At 43.9% G+C, this 20,897-nt stretch overlaps 1 protein-coding gene across 4 annotated transcripts in view; it reads left to right on the forward strand.

The window, feature by feature from the left end:
• LOC119167424 (uncharacterized) overlaps window positions 1–20,897 on the forward strand; it is a 179,600-nt gene that overhangs the window by 96,442 nt on the left and 62,261 nt on the right. For 3 of the 4 annotated variants that reach the window (XM_075866399.1, XM_075866401.1, XM_075866400.1), the window contains one exon: window positions 7,907–7,948. The exons of the other annotated variant lie outside the window; for it this stretch is intronic. In XM_075866399.1, coding sequence (XP_075722514.1) covers window positions 7,907–7,948 — 42 coding nt within the window. The remainder of the gene's footprint in view (window positions 1–7,906; window positions 7,949–20,897) is intronic. 4 annotated transcript variants of the gene reach the window in all.

Below are 20,897 nucleotides of genomic sequence, written 5' to 3' on the forward strand. Positions count from 1 at the left end.
GGAGGCAAAATCTTCTTCAATTTATTCATTGGTGAGGTGCGCTTCAAGCTGCACCCGCCGGTCATCGTCGCACACCTTTGAACTTTGGAGCTCCACACGAAAATCCGACGACGTAAAATAGTTGGTGTCGATGAGTTGTCATGCTTCATTTTGTAGGCACGCCTCCAGAGCTTGCTAAGTTTTTTTTTATTTCCTTGGATGCCCTCCATCTTCGTTGCGGGTGAAGTCTTTTCGTGGGGTCGCTTGGATAGCGTAGTCAAAAGCTTCAGGCGCCATGAAATGTTGAATAAAGGAGTCTTCGCCGGCAGTTTGGAGCAAAACTAAGGTTAGGTAACTGAAAAAAAGTCACGGAACATGGTTTTATTAGCAAGGTGTAGCAAACTTTTGGCTCATACTCACCCCGGGGAATTTGTAAATGTCGGGTAGTTGCATTTTAGCGCGCAGTTTGTTTTTTTTTGGTTGTTTGTAGCCTAGAATCTATGGCTCATACCCACTCTGGAGGATTGGCGAAGAGAACAGAGAACATAAAGTCGCATATGAACGATAACTGTCTCATATGTCGATAACTGTGTGGGACCAAGCCACTTTGAGGACAACGAGTCATATCTCGGCTTTTACACACCCCAGGACGATAAATCAGGTCTCAATTGAGTCGTTAAAATCCGGAAATAGCCGTAGAAAAAACAGCGAACGCCCAATTCAACTGAGAGCGTCAAAAGAGACTTATTCAGAAGACACAATCAGTGTTGCCGGACTGCTGTCACTGCTTGAGCTGGGTTTGGCGAAACAGCTTCAACAGCGAATTAAGCTCACCGGAACTGCTCCACCACCTTTTAGCCAATAAGCACAGATTATTCAAACTGCGGGAGCGGGAGCGGCTGCGTCAGCAGCACGGGTAAGTGAGCTCTGCACATATCTACCTATAACTTTAGCAATTTTGGTTCTAGGAGGGTCAGAGTGGTGTCTATTTGTTTGTCAAGATACACGGAGTTCAACCGCTACAAATACTGCTATTACAAACGAAAATTTTAAATTTTAGGAGCGGAAAACAGTGTGAATCAGTGAAAACAACAACAGTCGGACCACGTGTTTTTTTTACGATCGCTTGTAGCTTCGTTAATATTCTACCGGGAAACTTCTTACTTATAAAGTTAAAAGTCCTTAGGGTAGACCTGACGCTACTGAAGTTTGATCAGGCTAGGTTCAATAGTTCCAGAGTTATTCCGCAATCAAAATTAAGCCTAATCACTATAAAGATTAAATTGGTAATATCACCTCGCAAACGCATTTAAATTTTGTCCGTTTATATAATAATAAACCGCACCCCATAGGCTACCAGGAGGCCATATTCCGCGCACTCTAGGCCCTTAATTAAGGTTGTAATCAGCTAAAAGCTCATTTCAATAAAACAAATTTTCAAAAGGAGCTACAAATGCCACCGAAAAATAGCCAATATCTTCTTTTAGAACACAACAGTCCGGTTTTTTCCGTGTAAGAATAATTTTGATAGCTTAAGGTAACCGGAAGATACAGAGTTAGAAAGAATATAACGAGAACCGCTAATAAACGTGTGGCGCCCGCGTCTTCCCTCGCTCAGAGGAGGAGGGTGGCTTACTGCTCGAGAGAAAGGTACGCCCGTCAGATCAAAGTCTTGAACCACTGTTTTTTTTTCACGATTGTTTTTAACTTTGCTAATAACCTACCGGGAAACTTCTAACTCGTACAGTGTAAAGACCTAGTTGTAGACCTGTCGCCGCTCAGGTTTCATCAGGACAGGAGTAATAGTACCGGAACTATTTCGTGACCAAAATTAAGCCTAATCACTAAATAGAATAATTTGGTAACATCACCTCAAAAACGAATTTAAATTTTGTCCGCTTAATATAATAGTAAACAGCACCCCATAGGCTAATCGGAGGCCAAACTCCGTACTCTCTAGACCCTTAATAAGGTGGTAATCAGCAGAAATCTCATTTCATTCAAACATTTTATAAAATAACCACAAACTTGACTGATACACCGCTGAAACCTACATTTAGAACATAAAAATCCGGGTGCGGCGATGGCGTAGTGGTTAGAACATCCGCCTCGCATGCAAGAGGTCCGTGGTTTAAATCCCGGTGCCGCGCAGTTCCCAACCAAAAAAAAGGAAAGAAAAGAAAAAAATTGGCGTGTTGATGGAACTGCATTAAGAAGCCTGGGGTGCGGCCTCACCGGTAACCACCGCCGGGAACGCACTCCCTCACAAGAGAAGGATTGGCCACCCTGGTGCAGTATCTGGCCACTACCTTCCATATTCTTACGTCAAATAACTCACGGCCCTCAGTCCTCAGCAGCTGCGAAGCAACTGACTACGGCGGCGGTTAGATCTGCATCGCAGCAGAGGGTGCTAAGAATCTCTGGACTACAGGCCGCCATTGGAACCTGAGCTTGGCAACGTTTACCGCTAGAACCTTATCTAGTGAGGGAAGTCTAGCTGTACTATTCGAGGAGCTAGTAGGTGTTAAATGGGATATAACAGGGCTCAGTGAGGTTAGGAGGACAGATGAGGCCTATACGGCGCTACAGAATGGGCACGTTTTTTGCTATCGGGGCTTGGCAGACAGAAGAGAACTGGGAGTGGGGTTTCTAATTCACAGAAACATAGCTGGCAACATAGAGGAATATTATAGCATTAATGAAAGGGTGGTAGGTATTGTAATTAAACTGAATAAAAGATACAAGATGAAGGTAGTACAGGCTTACGCGCCTACATCCAGCCATGATGACGCTTCAGTTGAAAACTTCTATGAGGACGTTGAATCGGCAATGAGTAAGGTAAAAACACAGTATACTATAGTGATGGGCGACTTTAATTCAAAGGTAAGGAAGAAGCAGGCTGGAGACCAGGCAGTAGGAGATTATGGCATCGGCACTAGAAATGCCAGAGGAGAGCTACTAGTAGAATTCGCAGAACGCAATAATTTGCGGATTTTGAATACCTTCTACCGAAAACGAGAAAAACAGCAAGTGGACATGGAGGAGCCCTAATGGCGAAAATAAGAGCGAAATAGACTTTATAATTACTGCACACCCAGGAATTGTGCAGGATGTGGAAGTGGTTGGCAAGGTACGATGCAGTGACCATAAAATGGTACGGTTCGAATTCACCTAGACTTGAGGAAGGAACGGCAGAAACTGCTACGAAAGAAGCCTATCAATGAGCTAGCACTGACAGGGAAAGTACAGGAATTTAGAGTGTCGCTGCAGAACAGGTACTCAGCTCTTAGTGAGGAAACCAACCTTAGCGTAGAAACAATGAATGATAATCTGACGAGTATCATTACGGAGTGTGCAGTGGAAGTTGGAGGCAGGGTAGTTAGACAGGACACTGGCAAGCTTTCCCAGGAAACGAAGGACCTAATTAAGAAGCGTCGAATCTTGAAAGTGTCAAGTACAACAGACGAAATAGAACTGGCAGAGCTTTTGAAGTTGAATAATAGACGTGAAGTATGCGATGTAGGAAGGTATAACATGGAGAGAATTGAACACGCTCTGAAAAACGGCGGAAGATTCAAAGCAGTGAAGAGGAAACTTGGGATAGGCAAAAGTCGGATGTATGCACTAAGGGACAAAGAAGACAAAATAACAACCAATATGGATAGGATAGTTAAAATAGCGTAGCAGTTTTGCAGAGATCTGTAGAGTAGCCGAGACAACCACGACCTTAATACTATAGGAACTAGCAGTAACCCAGATGACACCCCACCAGTAATGAAAGAAGAAGTCAAAAAAGCTTTGGAGAGCATGCAAAGAAGCGAAGCTGCTGGTGAGGATCAAGTAACATCAGATCTGCTGAAAGATGGAGGAAAGATTGTGTTAGAAAAACTAGCTACCCTGTTTACGAGGTGTCTCTTGACGGGAAGGGTACCAGAGTCTTGGAATGACGCTAACATCATCTTAATACATAAGAAAGGAGATGACAAGGACTTGAAGAATTACAGGCCGATCAGCTTGCTCTCTGTAGTGTACAAGCTATTTACAAAAGTAATTGCTAACAGAGTAAAGAAAACATTAGAATTCAATCAACCAAAAGAACAAGCAGGATTTCGAACAGGCTACTCAACAATCGACCACATTCATACTATCAATCAGGTAGTAGAGAAATGCTCAGAGTATAACCAACCACTATACATAGCCTTCATAGATTACGAGAAGGCGTTTGATTCAGTAGAAATATCAGCCGTCATGCAGACACTGCGGAATCAGGGCGTAGATGAAGCATATACAAACATTCTGGAAGAAATCTGCAGGGGATCAACTGCTGCCATAGTGCTTCATAAAGAAAGCAACAGAATACCAATCAAGAAGGGTGTAAGGGAGGGGGACACAATCTTCCCAATGCTATTTACCGCGTGCTTACAGGAGGTTTTCAGAAGCCTAGAATCGGAACAGTTAGGGATTAGAGTTAATGGAGAATACCTTAGTAACCTGCGCTTCGCCGATGACATTGCATTGCTGAGTAACTCAGGGGACGAATTGCAACTCATGGTTACGGAGTTACACAAGGAGAGCAGAAAGGTGGGTCTTAAAATTATTCTGCAGAAAACGAAAGTAATGTACAACAACCTCGGAAAGGAGCAGCGCTTCGAGATAGGTAATAGTGCACTTGAAGTTGTAAAAGACCATGTCTACTTAGGGCAGGTAATAACCCCAGAGCCTAACCACGAGATTGAAGTAACTAGAAGAATAAGAATGGGGTGGAGCACATTCGGCAAGCACTCTCAAACTATGACAGGTAGATTGCCATTATCCCTTAAGAGGAAGGTATGTAACAGCTGTGTCTCGCCGGTACTTAGCTACGGAGCAGAAACCTGGAGACTCGCAAAGAGAATTCAGCTCAAATTGAGGACGACGCAGCGAGCAATGGAAAGAAAAATGGTAGGTGTAACCTTAAGAGACAAGAAGAGAGCGGAGTGGATTAAGGGACAAACGGGGGTTAGGGATATCATAGTTGAAATAAAGAAGAGGAAATGGACATGGGCTGGGCATGTAGCGCATAGACAGGATAACCGCTGGTCATTAAGGGTAACTAACTGGATTCCCATAGGAGGAAAGCGGGTTAGGGGGAGACAGAAGGTTAGGTGGGCAGATGAGATTAAAAAGTTTGCGGGTATAAATTGGCAGCTGCAAGCAGAGGACCGGGTTAACTGGCGGAACATGGGAGAGGCCTTTGTCCTGCAGTGGACGTAGTCAGGCTGATGATGATGACGGACGATAACTGTACTATTGCTTACAACAAAAAAGGGAGTGGTAGAGTGAAGACTTTAAATTCAAAAAAAGAAACCGAAGATTCATATATGGAGAAAAAAATCAAAATAAAATAGAAACTGATTGCTATACCTTGATTGTGGGAGCCGACCAGAGAGCTGGTTAAAACAGAATAATTTGGTATGTCATGGATTTATTCAGATTCGAAAATCACTTTTCTACCCGTTTTTTTGTACCTGTAATTGTGGGATTTTGTTGAAAAACGTTTAGAGTCTTGAATAAAATTACTCGCCGCGTCAAATGCATCTCTGTGGCAATTTCACCAAACAGAGGCACTAAAATTTAAAACATTTTCTGTGGTTAATTTTAAACCTAGCTTCGCAAATGAATTATCTAGAAGTCATTTTCTAATTAATGCATAAAACCGACATGAGCCAAAATAATGTTCAATAGTTTCTGATTCTTCGCAAAACGGACAAAGAGGGGAAGTGTCAGACCAGCTCTGTGTAAATAAAAATTTATTGGGGGGACACGACACTGGCATCTGAAGTATATATCTAAAGTTTTTTTGACGGACTCCACGGAGCTTTCCATGGAAATTTCATGTGCTGATGATCTATTCATTGTTTGACATTTTCTAAACTATCTGTAAAATAGCGAATTTTCTATATCTAACCCCTGATAAGTATTCTAACTCGGCAAGTACTGAAATGACTGGTCCTTCAAGCGATGCTCGTGCCAAGGCATCTGCCAATTCATTCAATTGTAATCCGCTGTGATTTGGGACCCACACTAAATTGAGGAGTTTTAAATGCAGTGGTGCAACTGTGCAAAACGCAGCTAGGGCTCAGTTGCATTTCTAACTCCTTTGTTTTCAAGCGTGAACTCTCTTTGTTCCTGTTCCCCTTGTCATTGTGGTACATATTCAATTTAAAAAAGCGGCCAATAATTCAGTGGTTTTATCACAGTATATATATTTTAGAATATTGTGGGTTATTTATTTCAAAAATTACAGATTACCTAGACAATTGTTGTACTTGTATAATGTGCCTATCTATATAAAACATTCCTCTCCGGCCCACACCTCGTTTTCTTCTTTCTCGATTGAATAATCGAGAATAATCAACAAAGCTGACACAAAGGACAAGTGATGACACACAGTGAGTGCTTTCGCCGTGTAATTTCTTTTAGTGGCCATGCAATTTTGAGCAGTCTTGTGACAGTGTAAATAACAAATTTGTCCAGTCATCCACACAGCAGGCTGTATGTTCACCGTAGAACACTTTCGCGATAATCTGCTTGGAGACGAGTGTCTCTTTGTCTCCTTCCGTTGTCCTTTCGTGTCCGTATGATACTACTTCCTAAAAAAGCTACGTTCTTTCACTAAAGGCTGATAAATTATCTGACTAGGCGGGTGAAACGCAAGGCACAGATGGAAAACCACACGGCCGACACGGAATGCGCAGCTTAGTGACAGCGAGAACTGTAACAGCGACTGTTCAGTCTCTTCATGTATTGAAGGCCCTTTTAGGTAACTGCTGCAAGCACATTTGATGAGTACCCACTGCGCGAAAAGTCATAACTTTCATGTTGTAGGGAGGCACTCACTATGCCAAGCTTCGTTATTTTTCTATAAACCGTAGTACCAGCTACTTACTTACAAAAAAATTGTGAAATTTTCTTAAGCTTTAGCTTACTACGTTGATGAATTATGCCTGTAGCCTTTCTAAGTGGTTGGAGTATTTCACGAATCAATCGTTAAGTCATTCGAATTGTGTGAGGCGTGGCTGTGCCTTTTCAATCCTAAAACGCTTTATTACTCATTATACCGCGATTGCTTTCACAACACCAAGCCCGCCTCACTCCGGTTTGCAAAGAAGTTTCAAGCACTAGCGTAGCAGTGATGTAGAATACTCGGGTGGCACGCTGGAGACGTGGGCCCGTGTGCCATTGTGCTCTTGGTGCTTTTTCATTTCGTAGTTTTTTGCCACTTCGCGCAATGATGGTTACGCACACCGGCGGTGGCAGCTGTGGCGGCCATTCACGGTGCACGCGATGCTTCTTGTGATCTCGAAACAGCTTACGCTGTAAAATGCCCTGGGCAGTCAAGAATTAGCAATAAATAAATACAGAATATATTTGTGCTTGAAGAAACATGGAAAAATAATCCACAAAAACACAGCCACTGCTGACCCTCGAGGAAGCCTGCATGCTTCCGCAAGAAGCGATGGGAAGAAAAAAAAACTCAGCAATCATCCCGAGTGCATGTCAGTGGGTGACAGTGAGCATGCTAATTTTTCAACTCTAGAATCAAAAATGAAATCGAGAAAGTTTGACTTGACAAGACACCTGAAGTATATACCAGTGGTAAGAAAAAAAAAACAAGCCTACAACGCCTGCAAAACGCCGTATTGTAATTCTGCACATTCAATCTACGTAAAATGTATGCGTCGTACGAAAAATTTCCTATTCATCCGATAACAGCGGTTCTTTTAGCACACAGATTGTACACGGTTCTGCGTCTTGTACTGCTTGTATATTATTGCCTTGCATTTTTTTTGTCATTATACTTTACACATTTCATGAGACTAATGATAATTTGTGTTTATTATTTTGTTTGTGTTCAATTTATTGATAATGGCAGTACACTTTTCAGCCTCAATGGCCGCCAAGTCCTAACACGGGTAGATCAAATCCGGTAAGTGGTTTATTCTATTGCACGCTATATGTTTTGTCAGGTTCAGGTATGTTGTTTCATAATGCCCCAGGCGCCTAACGTCTGCTACTTTATTGGGATCTAGCTTAGTCCTCGGAAAGCCGTTGGCGCATCTCATCGCACGCTGCTCCACAGTAATTAAAAACTTCGCGATTGCTTCAGACCATTCTGTTGAGGGTGACTGCAAAGCAACAATAACTGTGTTTTTAATAGAGCTTACGCAAGTCGCAACGATTACGTGAAGGATAAACGAGCGTATAGAAAAGTCGAGACACTTCAGAGAAAATGAAGTGCCGACCATTGTCTGAGCTTGGCACTATTATTTAAAGCAGTACTGCTTGTTGTTTGTCTTTTACTTTTGCTAAGGCTAAGTACAGCAAACAAAGAAATTTCATTTTTACCGGCTTCAGAATCACACCCTTCATTGTCAAAGCCTCATGACTGTAATAAAACCGGGGTAGTGCAAGTAGTGCAAGTGAAGGTAGTGATGAAGGTAGTGCAAGTGACAATTCAATATGGTTACCTTTATATTTACGAGTATGTATACCACGCAACATGTAGTGATCAGAACAAAAAAAACTGTTCAAACGAACGTGGATTGCTTTCGTGGCGAACAAACATAACTGAATACGAGGAATGATTATCTAATTTTAACAGACTTATCTCTTTAGGTAGCACACTTGCCTTATGGCAGCAGGTAAGTCATAGCGGTAAGAATATTTGGGTAAATCCGCATGACAATTGTCCTAAAGAATACGCCATATAATATGAATGTAAACAAAATTTCTTTTGCGATATGAGTTGAAAGAAGAAATAATGACGCATTGAGTTCAACTAACCGAGTACGTGATTCGATGTTTGCACGTTTGGATCCCCACAACGAGAACTGGATTATTGTTTGTTCACACCAGGGTTCCGGGCTATCTTGCGCGTTCATCTGCCTAATATCATGCCGTCAAATGGCTTCACGCATGCATATTCACGTATATGTAAGTCATATGCATTATGAAAAAGCCAAAGGGTGCAAAAAGGGTGAGTTTGAGAGGAGGAGATAGGCTGCAGTGCAATATATTACAGCCAATCATGAAATCTCACAACCGAAGCCATGTAGAGTATAGCTATGCATATTATACTATTCAAACGAAGAGAAAAGGGAAGTAAGTGTGACAAGGAGGCACAGAAGAAAGGGAGAGTATAGATACTTGCTTCACTTAGGATACTACCGCATAGTATGTAAAAATAAAAGCGCAAAGTTGAAGGCCCTTTTTTTGTTACAATATTAATGAGAACTTGTTACCGACAACTATGCTAATGAAAGTACAGGGAATATTCTTGCAAAGTATTTTCACCCAAATGTTGGTTCAGTAGACTTGTAAATTAAATTCATCATCTGCGGAATGTCCCTTTAGATCGTTATCCGATACGACACCATTTAACGATGTTAAATTTGTGGTGCGAAGTGATGGTAATGGGCTGATCACCGAATGTTGTTAAGTTGCACAGTTTCTGATATCGTAGATGATATTTAAATTCAAAGAACAGGTCACCACTTGTAGTTCTGTTGGCTTGTTAGCCCGCGCCTGGTGTTTCCATGATATACTTTGATACAAGGCAAGGGTGATATATCTCCAGCTTTCGTTTCTTCACTCTGGCACTGTATATTGTAACAAGTGGGAAAGTTGTCTAACTTAGTGAGCAGTAGTTCAGATATTGCGTCGGTGCACCGCCTCTTTGAGGGGCAGTCTTCTCGGAAGGAGTTAGGTGACTCCATCAATCATGCTATTGATTCGGCAGCCTTGCCAGCAGCCCTCCACGGAGCTTAACTATAGGGCACTACGAGCCGCGGTGAAATTGTGGGTGCCAGTTTACAGGTACGCTATGGCCTAATATATCTAATAAAGTTTAAGGCTATACAGTACGTTTACCATTGCAACCCAGAGAAAATGGAATGGAAACGAAGTCAGTCTAACAAGTTTTTTTCAACGTTTTCGATCTTCCTTCGTTGAAGGAAGATCGAAAGAGCCAAAAACGAAAAAGGAGGGAGAGATTGAGACAGGAAAAGACGACGACTGATTCCACCTGGATGGTCCAGCCTGGCGTGCCCTCAACGTGCCCTCTCCAGCAGGAGCGGCAGCGTTTGCTTCCATCACGGTGCCAAGCAAGCGATGGCCCCTAGCATACTTCGCAATGTGTTGTCTAGCTGTATCTAGACAAAAGAAAATCATAAAATTTGAGCCACAGAGTCACTGGACGTTTATGACTCTCAGATGGAGGCAGCGGTTCATTTGAGCTTGCGCCAGAAGAAGACAGCGCCCCGAAAGGGTCTGTGCTGAGTTGGGGGCTGTGTTGGGGGCTGGCTGGTCCCGACGAAGGAGAAGAAGAAGACGGCCGACGGAGACGTACGCGGCCGGCGGGGACGCCGACCAGCCCGAACACGCGGGTTGGCGCGCAGCGCCGAAGAGCACTTTATGGTTACCCAACACACCGTACTCCACGGTTACCCAACACACACTACTTTATTTTACAGTCGCCTTGAAATCCTAGATGCAGAGCGGCGCCCCCTGGCCTCCTCACATGTCATTCCGAAACCAAAACTGAAAACACAGAACACAACAATCATCCCCTCCTCAAAAAAAGTTCACCTATACACAGTTGATATTTATACAAGATCGATACCAACACATTTTACAAGGTGTGTACATTAGAACACATGAAAATTCAGAGCATGGCACACCGAACTCACACACTACGCGTCCTGAAAATGCACTGATAAACAAAAAAATGTACACAACTGTTCCGAACAAGAGTTCTACATCACGTAGTTTTTGAACCGACGCGGCTTCTGCCGCTTCCACTTAGGGCGGGTCCTTTTGGATGTAGAATCAGGTGTGTCTGCTCCTTGGTCACTTGTGCTCTGTTGTGACACATCAAGAGCAGTAGAAGATTGTGAAGGCTCTGAACTAGCGTTAAAATTCGCGGTCTCATCTGAGCTCGCAACATGAGCTTCGGAAGAATTTGGTGGACCGGAGTCCGGTTTAACGGTCTCAGCCGTATTTGAAGGTTCGAAGTGAACCGTATGACTTGGTGTACATGAACCAGTGACACCGACTGGTAGCTCCTCCCCCCTTGAAGAAGAAATGCCTGTACATGGAGGCCACATGTAACAGTCTGATGCGTAGTTGAAAGGCGTGGACGGAACGTGATGAGGAAGACTTTTAGGTGTTGAAGGCGAATCCGTATGAAACATAACAAGGCGCGAAGCATTCCAGATGTTACCATCACTTAGGTGAAAAGAAGTGGGGCTAACCTGGCCTAAAACTTTGTAAGGATCCCTATACTTGGGGCGCTTGCCTGGCACACGAACCTTGACTAGATCGCCAGTGCGAACTTTGAACTGCTTTGCACCTCGACGGGTTTCGGCATACTTTTTCATTGCTTGTTGATGAGATAAAACCCTGGTACTTATTTGATCAGGAGAAGACACTGCTATGTTACGAGGCAAAGAGACTATGTCGAGAGCAACTCGCGGTTGCCTACCGTGGAGAAGTCGAGCAGGAGACACTCTAGTGGTGCCTTGTGGTGTGAACCTGTATGAAGCTAAACATTCAGTCAAGACTTGCTTGAGGGGACGGTGCTCTAATTGGGCGATCTGGATATGATGCTTCAGAACGCGATTAAAGCGCTCGATTTGCCCATTTGATTGGGGATAGAAAACTGATGACCTCAAGTGCTGAATTTCTCGTTGTGAAAAAAAAAAGCCTCGAAATGTTGGGACTGAAACTGTGGACCATTGTCAAAAACAATGGCATCAGGAAAACTTTCCCGGCTGAAGATTGAAGACAGAAACTCAATGATGACCTCAGAAGTAACCGTATGTGTGAAACAAAGCTCTGGCCATTTGGAATGGTAGTCAATGAGAGAAACAAGGAACCGGGCATTTTGCGGAACATTATGCAAAGGACCGATGATGTCCATGCCGAGTTTCTGCCAAGGCCGATCAGGCCACTGGACTGGCTGCAACGGAGAAAATGCAGGTTTGGCAGACTTGTCAGCTGCCTGACATATATGGCAGTTGTAAACTGCATGCTCGACCTGCTTTTCTAAGGCCTGCCACCAGTACCTGTCTCGGAGATTCGGTTTGGTGCGGACAATGCCTGGATGGGCCTCATGGGCAAGCTGTATTAGCTTGTTACGGAAAGAAGCAGGAGGAATCACGCGTTCATCGCGGAAAAGCAAGTCCTCGACACAAGACAGTTCCTGTCGGACTGCGAAGTAAGGCAAGAATTCAGAAGCAAGAGCACATTTGGAAGGCCATCCTTCAAGTGAATATTTGAGAACTTGAGACAAAGTGGAATCTGCAGCTGTAGCTGCCTGAAGCTCAGCTTTAGTAATGCAGGAAGTAACTAATGAAACAACTTCCTCATCCCGCAATTCAGTAACCGGTATCTGAAGAGGAAGGTGCGACAGTGGATCAGCAACCACGTTATTAAAAAGCATTATAATAATGAACACTGAAATTATAATACATGAGTTTGGCACACCAACGAGAAACGTGAATGGGGCGGCGGCCTTCGGAGCCTGCAGAAAGAAGAGCAAGTAGTGCTTGGTGATCTGTACGTAATGTGAAGTGCCGGCCCCACAAGTAAACATGCCAATTCTCAAAGGCAAAAAGACACGCGAGAGCTTCACGCTCTCTTACTGAATATCGGCGTTCAGCAAGGGTCAATGTACGAGATGCAAAAGCGATAGTGATCAGCTGATCACCTCTGAGTTGTTGAAACACTGCTCCAAGTCCAACATCGGACGCATCCGTCGTGATGACAATGGGAAGCTTTTCATTGAAAATACTAACAGCTGGCATTGAGGGCAGTATTAACTTAACTCGAATGAAGCTCTGTTCAGCTTCAGCTGACCAGTTAAAAGGCTGTGCTTGACGAAGTAGAATACGCAGTGGTTCAATCACATCAGCATAGTCAGGAACAAACTTGGCATAATAACCAACAAGACCTAAAAATGATTGCAAGGTTTTGGCATCTGTAGGCCGTGGGGCATTGACAGTGGCCGGAACTTTACATTCAACAGGTGTCAAGCTGCGGGAACTGGTATTATGTCCGAGAAATTGAAAGTCATTCACAGAAAATATGCACTTGTTATTAAGTTTCATACCACATTCACTGATGCGGTTGAGAACAGTATGCAAGTTAGCATCGTGCTCTTCGCGAGTACGTCTCTACACCAAAATGTCATCCAAGTAACAAAGGGCGCCGTTACAACCCTTAAAAATAATTGACATCATTTTCTGAAACACTGCAGGGGCAGATGCAAGCCCAAAACACACGCGGCGAAACCGAGACAAGCGTTCGTGCGATACAAATGTGGTTAAGTCTCTACTGCACTCAGAAAGTTCAACTTGGTGATAAGTGGACGCAAGGTCCAGCTCGGAGAAACATACCGCTCCGGGGAGCTCATGAAGCAGTTCTTCAATGTGAGGAAGTGGAAAACCATCCACGACCATTGCCTTGTTCGGTTCTCGTATGTCGACGCATAGTCGAAGGGATCCATCTTTTTTCTTGATGACGACTAGTGGAGAAACTCAGTCGGAAGCAGAGACAGGCTCGATGATTCTGCTGGCTTGAAGGCGAGATAGTTCCAGAGAGACTTGCTCACGGAGAAGAAGAGGAATGCGGTGCAGCTTGGCACGCACAGGGCACACATCTGGTCGACGCATCACTTTATGCACAAAACCGCGCACACAACCCAGTTCACGGGAGAACAGGTGGTGGTATTCAGAAGGCGCGTTGGCCGGAAGATCATCTTGGACGTCGACTTGAGCACACGTCATAGACGCACCGACGATGTTGATGGACAAAGCCGTGATGGCATCACGTCCAAAAAGCGAGCTGCCATTGGCTGTTACATAAAAAGTAATGGAAGCAAGGCGACTGCGATAGGAGACTTGAGCTGTAAATTTACCTAAATTATATCAATCGTTCCCATAGAATTTGTTTGTAGAACGACGTGTGAAGGCAAAAGCCGAATGTTGGAAAAATGACTATGAAAGTCAGCGGCACCGATTAAAGAGACTGAGGTACCAGTGTCCGCGAGAAATGACAAGGGCACATGGCCCACTGAAGCTACCCTAGCAAACATTCTGATAGAAAAACTGATAGGCTATCAGGTTATTGACAGTTGTATAAGTCTATGAGTGTATCAGTCTATAGCTGTATCAGTATATGAGTGTATCAGTCCATCAGTGTATCAGTCTATCAGTGTACCAGTCTATCAGTGTACAAGTCTATCAGTGTACCAGTCTATCAGTGCACCAGTCTATCAGTGTACCAGTACTCGTGTGCCAGCCTATAAGTGTAGCATTCTACTCTGATAGGCCCACAACCGAATCGGTGCTTAGCCAACTGGCAGGTGCACCGCTACATCAGAGCAAGCAGGACACAAATATGAACACAGAAATCAAACAAAATATTTTATTTGATGTGCCATTCCTTGGTTAATCTTTTGATTTCATAAAGTCATTAATTTTGTTTGCCAAAGCTTTATTAAGGAGCTTCTTTATTTGCTGAACCTCTCCAATTAGAACGGCGTGCTTCAAAACAATGGTTGAAGAAATCTGCATGATCAAAACAAAGCAAGTTACAGGCACTTATTAGGTGACAAATATGAGCACTCTAAATAGAGGAGTCAATATGACAAGGAAATAAGTAGGAGTGCTACCAGTCTGCCTCTCTAATATTGTTTAAAATTAGTTTGTGGATTCTTGCATAAAAGTACCCAGCTCCAGTAGGCAAAAGCTACACTTGAAGCTTTAGTAAGTAATTATAACACAAGTTGGCAGTGAAACCTCGGCTGATTACGTGCGAAATGGAGCCACCAACTTCCCTGAATTTTGGTCAGATTGCAAAATTTCACCTACCTGAAAACAAGGCATATGTTTCTTTCTCCAAGGGAGATTTCGCCTCCCCTTTAGACCGATTGGAGGCTGCGTCAGTAACACTTCTACCGACTAGGCCTGCTGTATAAAAACGGCAACGGCCACCCCACGAACAAAACGGGTCTGTCTTTTTAAGCCTATGGGGTGATTGTACAATCTCTTGGGAACGGCAATTCCTTTGCTCCGATGCACCTATAAAAGAAGTCAAAGATGATGTGCAAACATTAGTTTGTCTATGCACATTTTCTCATTAAAGCAAAGCAATATATCTTCAAGACAAAGCATACTAGAGTTTTATGATACCTCTCTGTCAGTGGGCACATAATTCATAAGCGTACAGCCTCCCTCACACTTGAGTGGGCTACTTCAGGGCTGTCTGTGGTCGCTGTGGTGGTTCCAGCGTGGCAGCACATAGTGGTGGCAAAGGTGCTAGTCGTTTCTGTTCTTGAGGCTTGCGGCTGCAACACTCGCAAAGGACAAGGTTCTTTGCTGCAATGAAAAAGTAGAGTGTGCAGAAATAAAGTATATTGCACCCTCAATCGTCATGGTAGCATCCTAGGTGTGCATGGTGAAATAATATATATGATAAACCTAGCATGCAGTTGAGATATGCAGTTAAAGTGTAATGATACGTTGCATGTCACGTCTCAAAACTATGGTGTGATTTTAGGGGATGCCGTAGTGGAGGGCTCAAGAAATTTTGACCAAGTGGTGTTCTTTTTACTATCCACCACACTGTGAAAGTTGTAAAAGCACTTTTTCAAGTGATTAGAAAAACATGCATGTATCCATGCCACCCATGAACTTACATTGCATTCTGCTTTTAAGCAAACTTGCACGCTATAAGAATAGGGCAACTTGCTGCTGCATACAACCCTAGCAGCAGTGCGTTACAACAGCTTATGAAGAAATGATAAACCTGGTTGGAAATTTTCGCAGCGAAGGGCATTTTCCAGTAGGCTTATTCTTTCTAATGCTTTTTTATTTTGAGCCCTGAGCATATATGTTCACTTCTTTCAGAAGCTCTTTCTCTGTTCTTTTTTTCAGCAATAGCAAACAGCAGGCCTCCCTGCTGCTTCTTAAAACGGTTGCTGACGTGCTTTGTCTTCTGCTTAACAGCAGCTTGACGTCGTGTTTCTTACAACTGCAAACAACCCAACACACAAATTTCACTGCTAGTTCGCAAGCACAAACAGGGCGTATATCTGCACAAGAAAAAATAATTTTAAACCTGTCAACTGTACAAAAAAATGTGACTAAGCTGCGCTCATACCACGATAGAATAAAATAAAATAGCTCTTCAGCATACTGCAACTTTACTCACACCTTCAATACGACGTTCCGGCGCCCGCGCAGTAGTGGAGCAGCGATGCTCTGATATATTCGCTAAGGGGGCGGGGAGTATATCAGAGCATTGGTGCTTCATGTGTGACACGGCACCACGTGCAGAGCAAAATCGGCTGTCGATTGTAATTGCGCCGCAGTAGCATATCAGCCGCAATGTCAACGATAGCCAAACTTGGCTGACGGTAATAATTATGCTGCAAGTAGCATATCAGTTGCAGTGTGACCAATTGCAACTTACTTTTTAAACGACTCGTTGTCCACTTTATTTGAACTGCAGCTATCGGAGGAGTCGCAATCGGGTCTGCGGAATGGAGGGTCGTTTTTCTGTTGCATTCTTTGCATCATCCTCGGTGCCTAAGAAAATATGACCAGTAAATAACTTCAGAACGACTGCTTCTTCCTCTTTGTTTTTGTATTGGGAATACAAGAGGCGCGGACTTACCGTAAAGCCTAATCACTTGAGCGTGATAGTGGCCGCAGTGCGTGCTATCCTTCCAGAACACCCGGTACCAATTGTGAGGATCAAAATTGGCTGTATCCTTCGGATTGATGTACTTACATGCACTTACCAGGACTATTCATTTTTAATTATTATCGCGAAACCAAACTTCTTAGAGAACTGCGAGTTTACAGGCGCGATAATGAGCAATTAAGAGACGCAACAATGTTCACATGCACTACACACGCACCAAGGCCGCCACGAACTTGCTATTGATGACGATGGCAGTGGCATTTGTGGATCTTCCAAGTAGTTTATGCAACCACGAGTCCACGACTTCTTCCTCAAAACAACGCAATTTAGTTTTTGAAAACAAAAGTATTTATTTGCAAAACATTTACTTCATGTTTCAACAACCTTAGAAGGTAATTTTTTTAGAGCTCACAGCAAATTATCTATAAACAATGAATGCAATTACTGTGAAATGGTGACGCTGTGCATAGCCTCCGAGATGGCAAACGCGCAATGACGGGAGCGCAGCGGCAATTTCAGAGGTCATGCGCTGTGTCACCATATTCGCGTTGGTTAGGCTAGGTGGCGTTAGCCGCTGCCCAATTGGAAGGGTACACCCATATCAATCCACTCATCGATTTATCTATCACATTATTATGGCTACTATCATCTAGCCATAATGGCAGTCAGCGACCACCATGGCGACGACCACCTTCCTCCATGGCGACCACATACAATACACCTTCACCACGCGAGGGGTTCTGTAGAGTCACTACCTCGCGCCGGGATCCCACGGCACATGTTTAGGCACTGCGCCGTGCTCCCGACAGGGTTGCAGAAATTAGGTGCCTTTTCTCATGTTCTAACCACTACCACCACCACCACATGTTATAGTTAAAGACAAAATCCGCGCCGCGTGCTTAATATTCAAGGCACAGCAAGCAGGTTGTGAATGTGAAGCCTTGGTCGATGTAATCAATCTTTACCCGTTCTCTTATTATCAGTCCCGCAGCCTCACTTTGCGTGGACACCATCAAGCGCGCTACTTGAAGTTTGTGTCAAGTTTGACGAGAGAAGGATTCAACTCAACCCCAGGCTCGATCAAAAAGAAGAAAAAAACGCTATTTGGAGCCTGGATCGCAATATGTAGTACCTCGGACAAGGAACGGTGGAGGCGCAGTCGGCCAACCAGCTACACTCAGCAAGAGCATTCCTCAGTCTTTAGCTGGTAATTGATGTTCTGGAGTAGCGGCCTTCAACACGTGAAGTCTGAGTGATGCGCATGGTGACAGCAATGAAAATCCTGATCCAGACGACACTTACGGCTTCGAGGAAAACTCGCTCAGCGATTCCGACCGGACTGCAGATGCGGCTCGCGACAATGTTGGCATGAGCGACACTTTTTAAATGCAACAATGACATGTATTTTACACTGGTGCATGTCAATAAACTGCCAGGCTCTGTGTGTGCGCTCATGTGTGTGAGGCTTACATCAAAACTATTCAAGAACTCATCTCACATTGGTATTTGCTCAGAAACAGAGAAAAAAGGTTGTGCTTTTACCAAAGGATGTCGCCAGTGTGTTTGCACATAAACGTTGGATGTGTTTGCTATGTTGCTGATGTACCAAGCTTGTTTAAAACTTGTGGCATATATAGCCAGTCTAATATGAGTTTAGCAAGGTAAGACAGCTTAATGTTGGCTTGATCCCTTCTATTGTTGTTCTCTTCACAACTGAACTTTTCTCATGGTAGGCAGTTCCTTGTGTGTGTGTGTGTGTGCGTGTGTGTGCGTGCGTGTGCGCGTGTGTTTTGCAGTCCAATGCTTTGGCCTTAATTAGTACATGGTTTTTGATTTATCAATCTTGCGAGGATTACAGGCAAGTAATATAGCAGGTCTGTGCCACCGCTTGGGCTTTGTGAAAAGACACACCAGTGAATAACAGATGCTGCTATCAACATTTCAGTCAAATCTTGCAGCTGCTAGTGACTTTTTTCATATAGATGACTGTGCTCACTTCGAACTTTCGGATGCCTGTATGTGGTGTAAAACAACTGAAAGCATGCGATTGGCCTATAGCCAAAATAAATCAAGAGCAGCGTTTTAATCGAATGTGCTTCTTGCCACAGTGTGCTGCCACATGCTGGCACTGCTGTTTAAAATCTTCTAATATCGCGTAGTCACACTCGCACATGGGAATGGCAACACGAAAAAGCTACTGTGCATGCTCTAGCTCATAATTTGTGCTTATATATCGCACTTCTTTACTGCCATTCCTCCCTGTAGTTTTCGGCGCTGCTTGTTGGGACCGACGAGAAAAAAAAAGAAAGTGGTTGAAGTGCGCAATAAACCCCTCAACTTGCTTTGAAATATTTCTGGCAGTGGATTCGCGATGCATTAGGTTTTGATGATGAGGTCAATTAATGATTACTCAAAGGAGCATTTCATTGTTTATTTAAATTATCTCATCCAGTATAGATTATGACACTAATGTAGTGGCTCGTCATTAAAGGCAAAGTATGTGGGAGAGACAGCTGGGGTTGGCTTATGTTGTGAAACGAAGAAACTGCAGCACAAACTGAGGCTTTCGAATCCACGCCGTTTGGAGAAATTATTGTATCAGCAAGCTCATTTGACAGTAGTGGACTGATTATTAAGTTATCTCCCTTGGAATGTTTACTGGCCCTATAACTTAAAATTTAGAAATTATGTTATTATTGATCTGTGATGAGAAGTTTTGTTTGTACTCTTTCAAGTTACGTTTATACTGTCATCTGATAAGCTTTGGATACTAGTATCTTGAAATTTCTAGACGTCATCTATCATTGTCAGCATTAACTGTGTTGCTGTCTGGCACCTGCAATCCCATTTGTACACAGAATGAAGCGTTCATCTAGGCTGAAAGCTGCTTTGCATATTTAAAGCTAAGTTTGTCAATTATGCACCACCATAAAACATTGTACATTTTGTTGTACGCATCCAAAAGCTGCCAGTTGCACTCTTTGAGTCATCATATTATTTCACAATATGGTCGTCAAGTGTTCATCAGAAAACACTGATACACTAATACACATCCAGAAATGACCAATGACGTATATGTGGGCAGTGTGTTAAAAAAAGAAGTACCATTAAAATGACAGTAATGCATCTTGAAGATCCGATAAATAAACAAAAGACTAAAAACCTAAAGGCGAATATATGCCATAGAAATGACCAATCAAACTTATTCAAAAGATGGTAGCACTGGTAAGACTGTGTATCAGTCTGATATGAGACTGGTAGCACTGGTAAGAAAATGTAACAGACTGATATGAATGTCTAGAAGAACTGGTAAGACTTTGTATCAGTCTGGTACAAGACTGGTATAACTTATAGGAAACTGTATCAGACTGATTCAGACCTCTATCAGAATTTCCGCTAGGGTACGATGCTGGGCTCTGACGTAGTGTGGAGGCCATCCACATTTAGAACAGTGACCGTATTGGTTTGTACAGTGCTCGAAGGAGCGGACGAAAAACTGGTTCGGGAAGATTTGCAGGACGGGACTTGCATACGGACTGAAAATGTCCGATTTTTCCGCACGCAAGACAAGTGCGGTTTCTGCGGGACACTGCAAAATTGGCTTAATGCCGAGCCGATCCGCAACGAAAGCAATGCGTGGTTGCGCTTCGAGAAGAAAATTGCGAACGCGAGTTAGGAGCTCGGTTCTGTTCCGGAAACCCAGAGTTTGGCGGAATGGGGTCGCCATATTGCCGGCTTCCTCGCCCCCGCGACGCAGAGAGGCCGCCATGTTGGCCACCACGGAAGGACTGTGCAGGCGGGCGTCCATGTTGGCCGCCGCGCCGAGGCGAAGATGAAGGGCCTCCATGTTGACGCGTCCCGTGAAACAAAGAGCCACCGCCTTGGCCCCCCGCAGCAGAAAGTTGCTGCACTGAATGCGGGGCGAATTGCTCCAACTGGGAGCGAATAAGCTCGTCCTCTCGCGCAATCGACAGGGTTTCGGATAATGAAATCGAGGACCCTTTTTGAAGATTGCGGCAGCGGACAATTTGCGAGGCTACCCCGGTGAAAAGCTGATGGCGGATCATATCGTCCTCGAGCGCGCCGAAGCCGCACGACGCGGCAAGCGTTCGAAAAGAAGTAATGAACTCGGTGACTGGCTCGCCAGGCAATTGTCGTCTTTCTTG

Source organism: Rhipicephalus microplus, chromosome 6 (assembly GCF_043290135.1).
Source record: "Rhipicephalus microplus isolate Deutch F79 chromosome 6, USDA_Rmic, whole genome shotgun sequence".
NCBI lineage: Eukaryota > Metazoa > Arthropoda > Arachnida > Ixodida > Ixodidae > Rhipicephalus > Rhipicephalus microplus.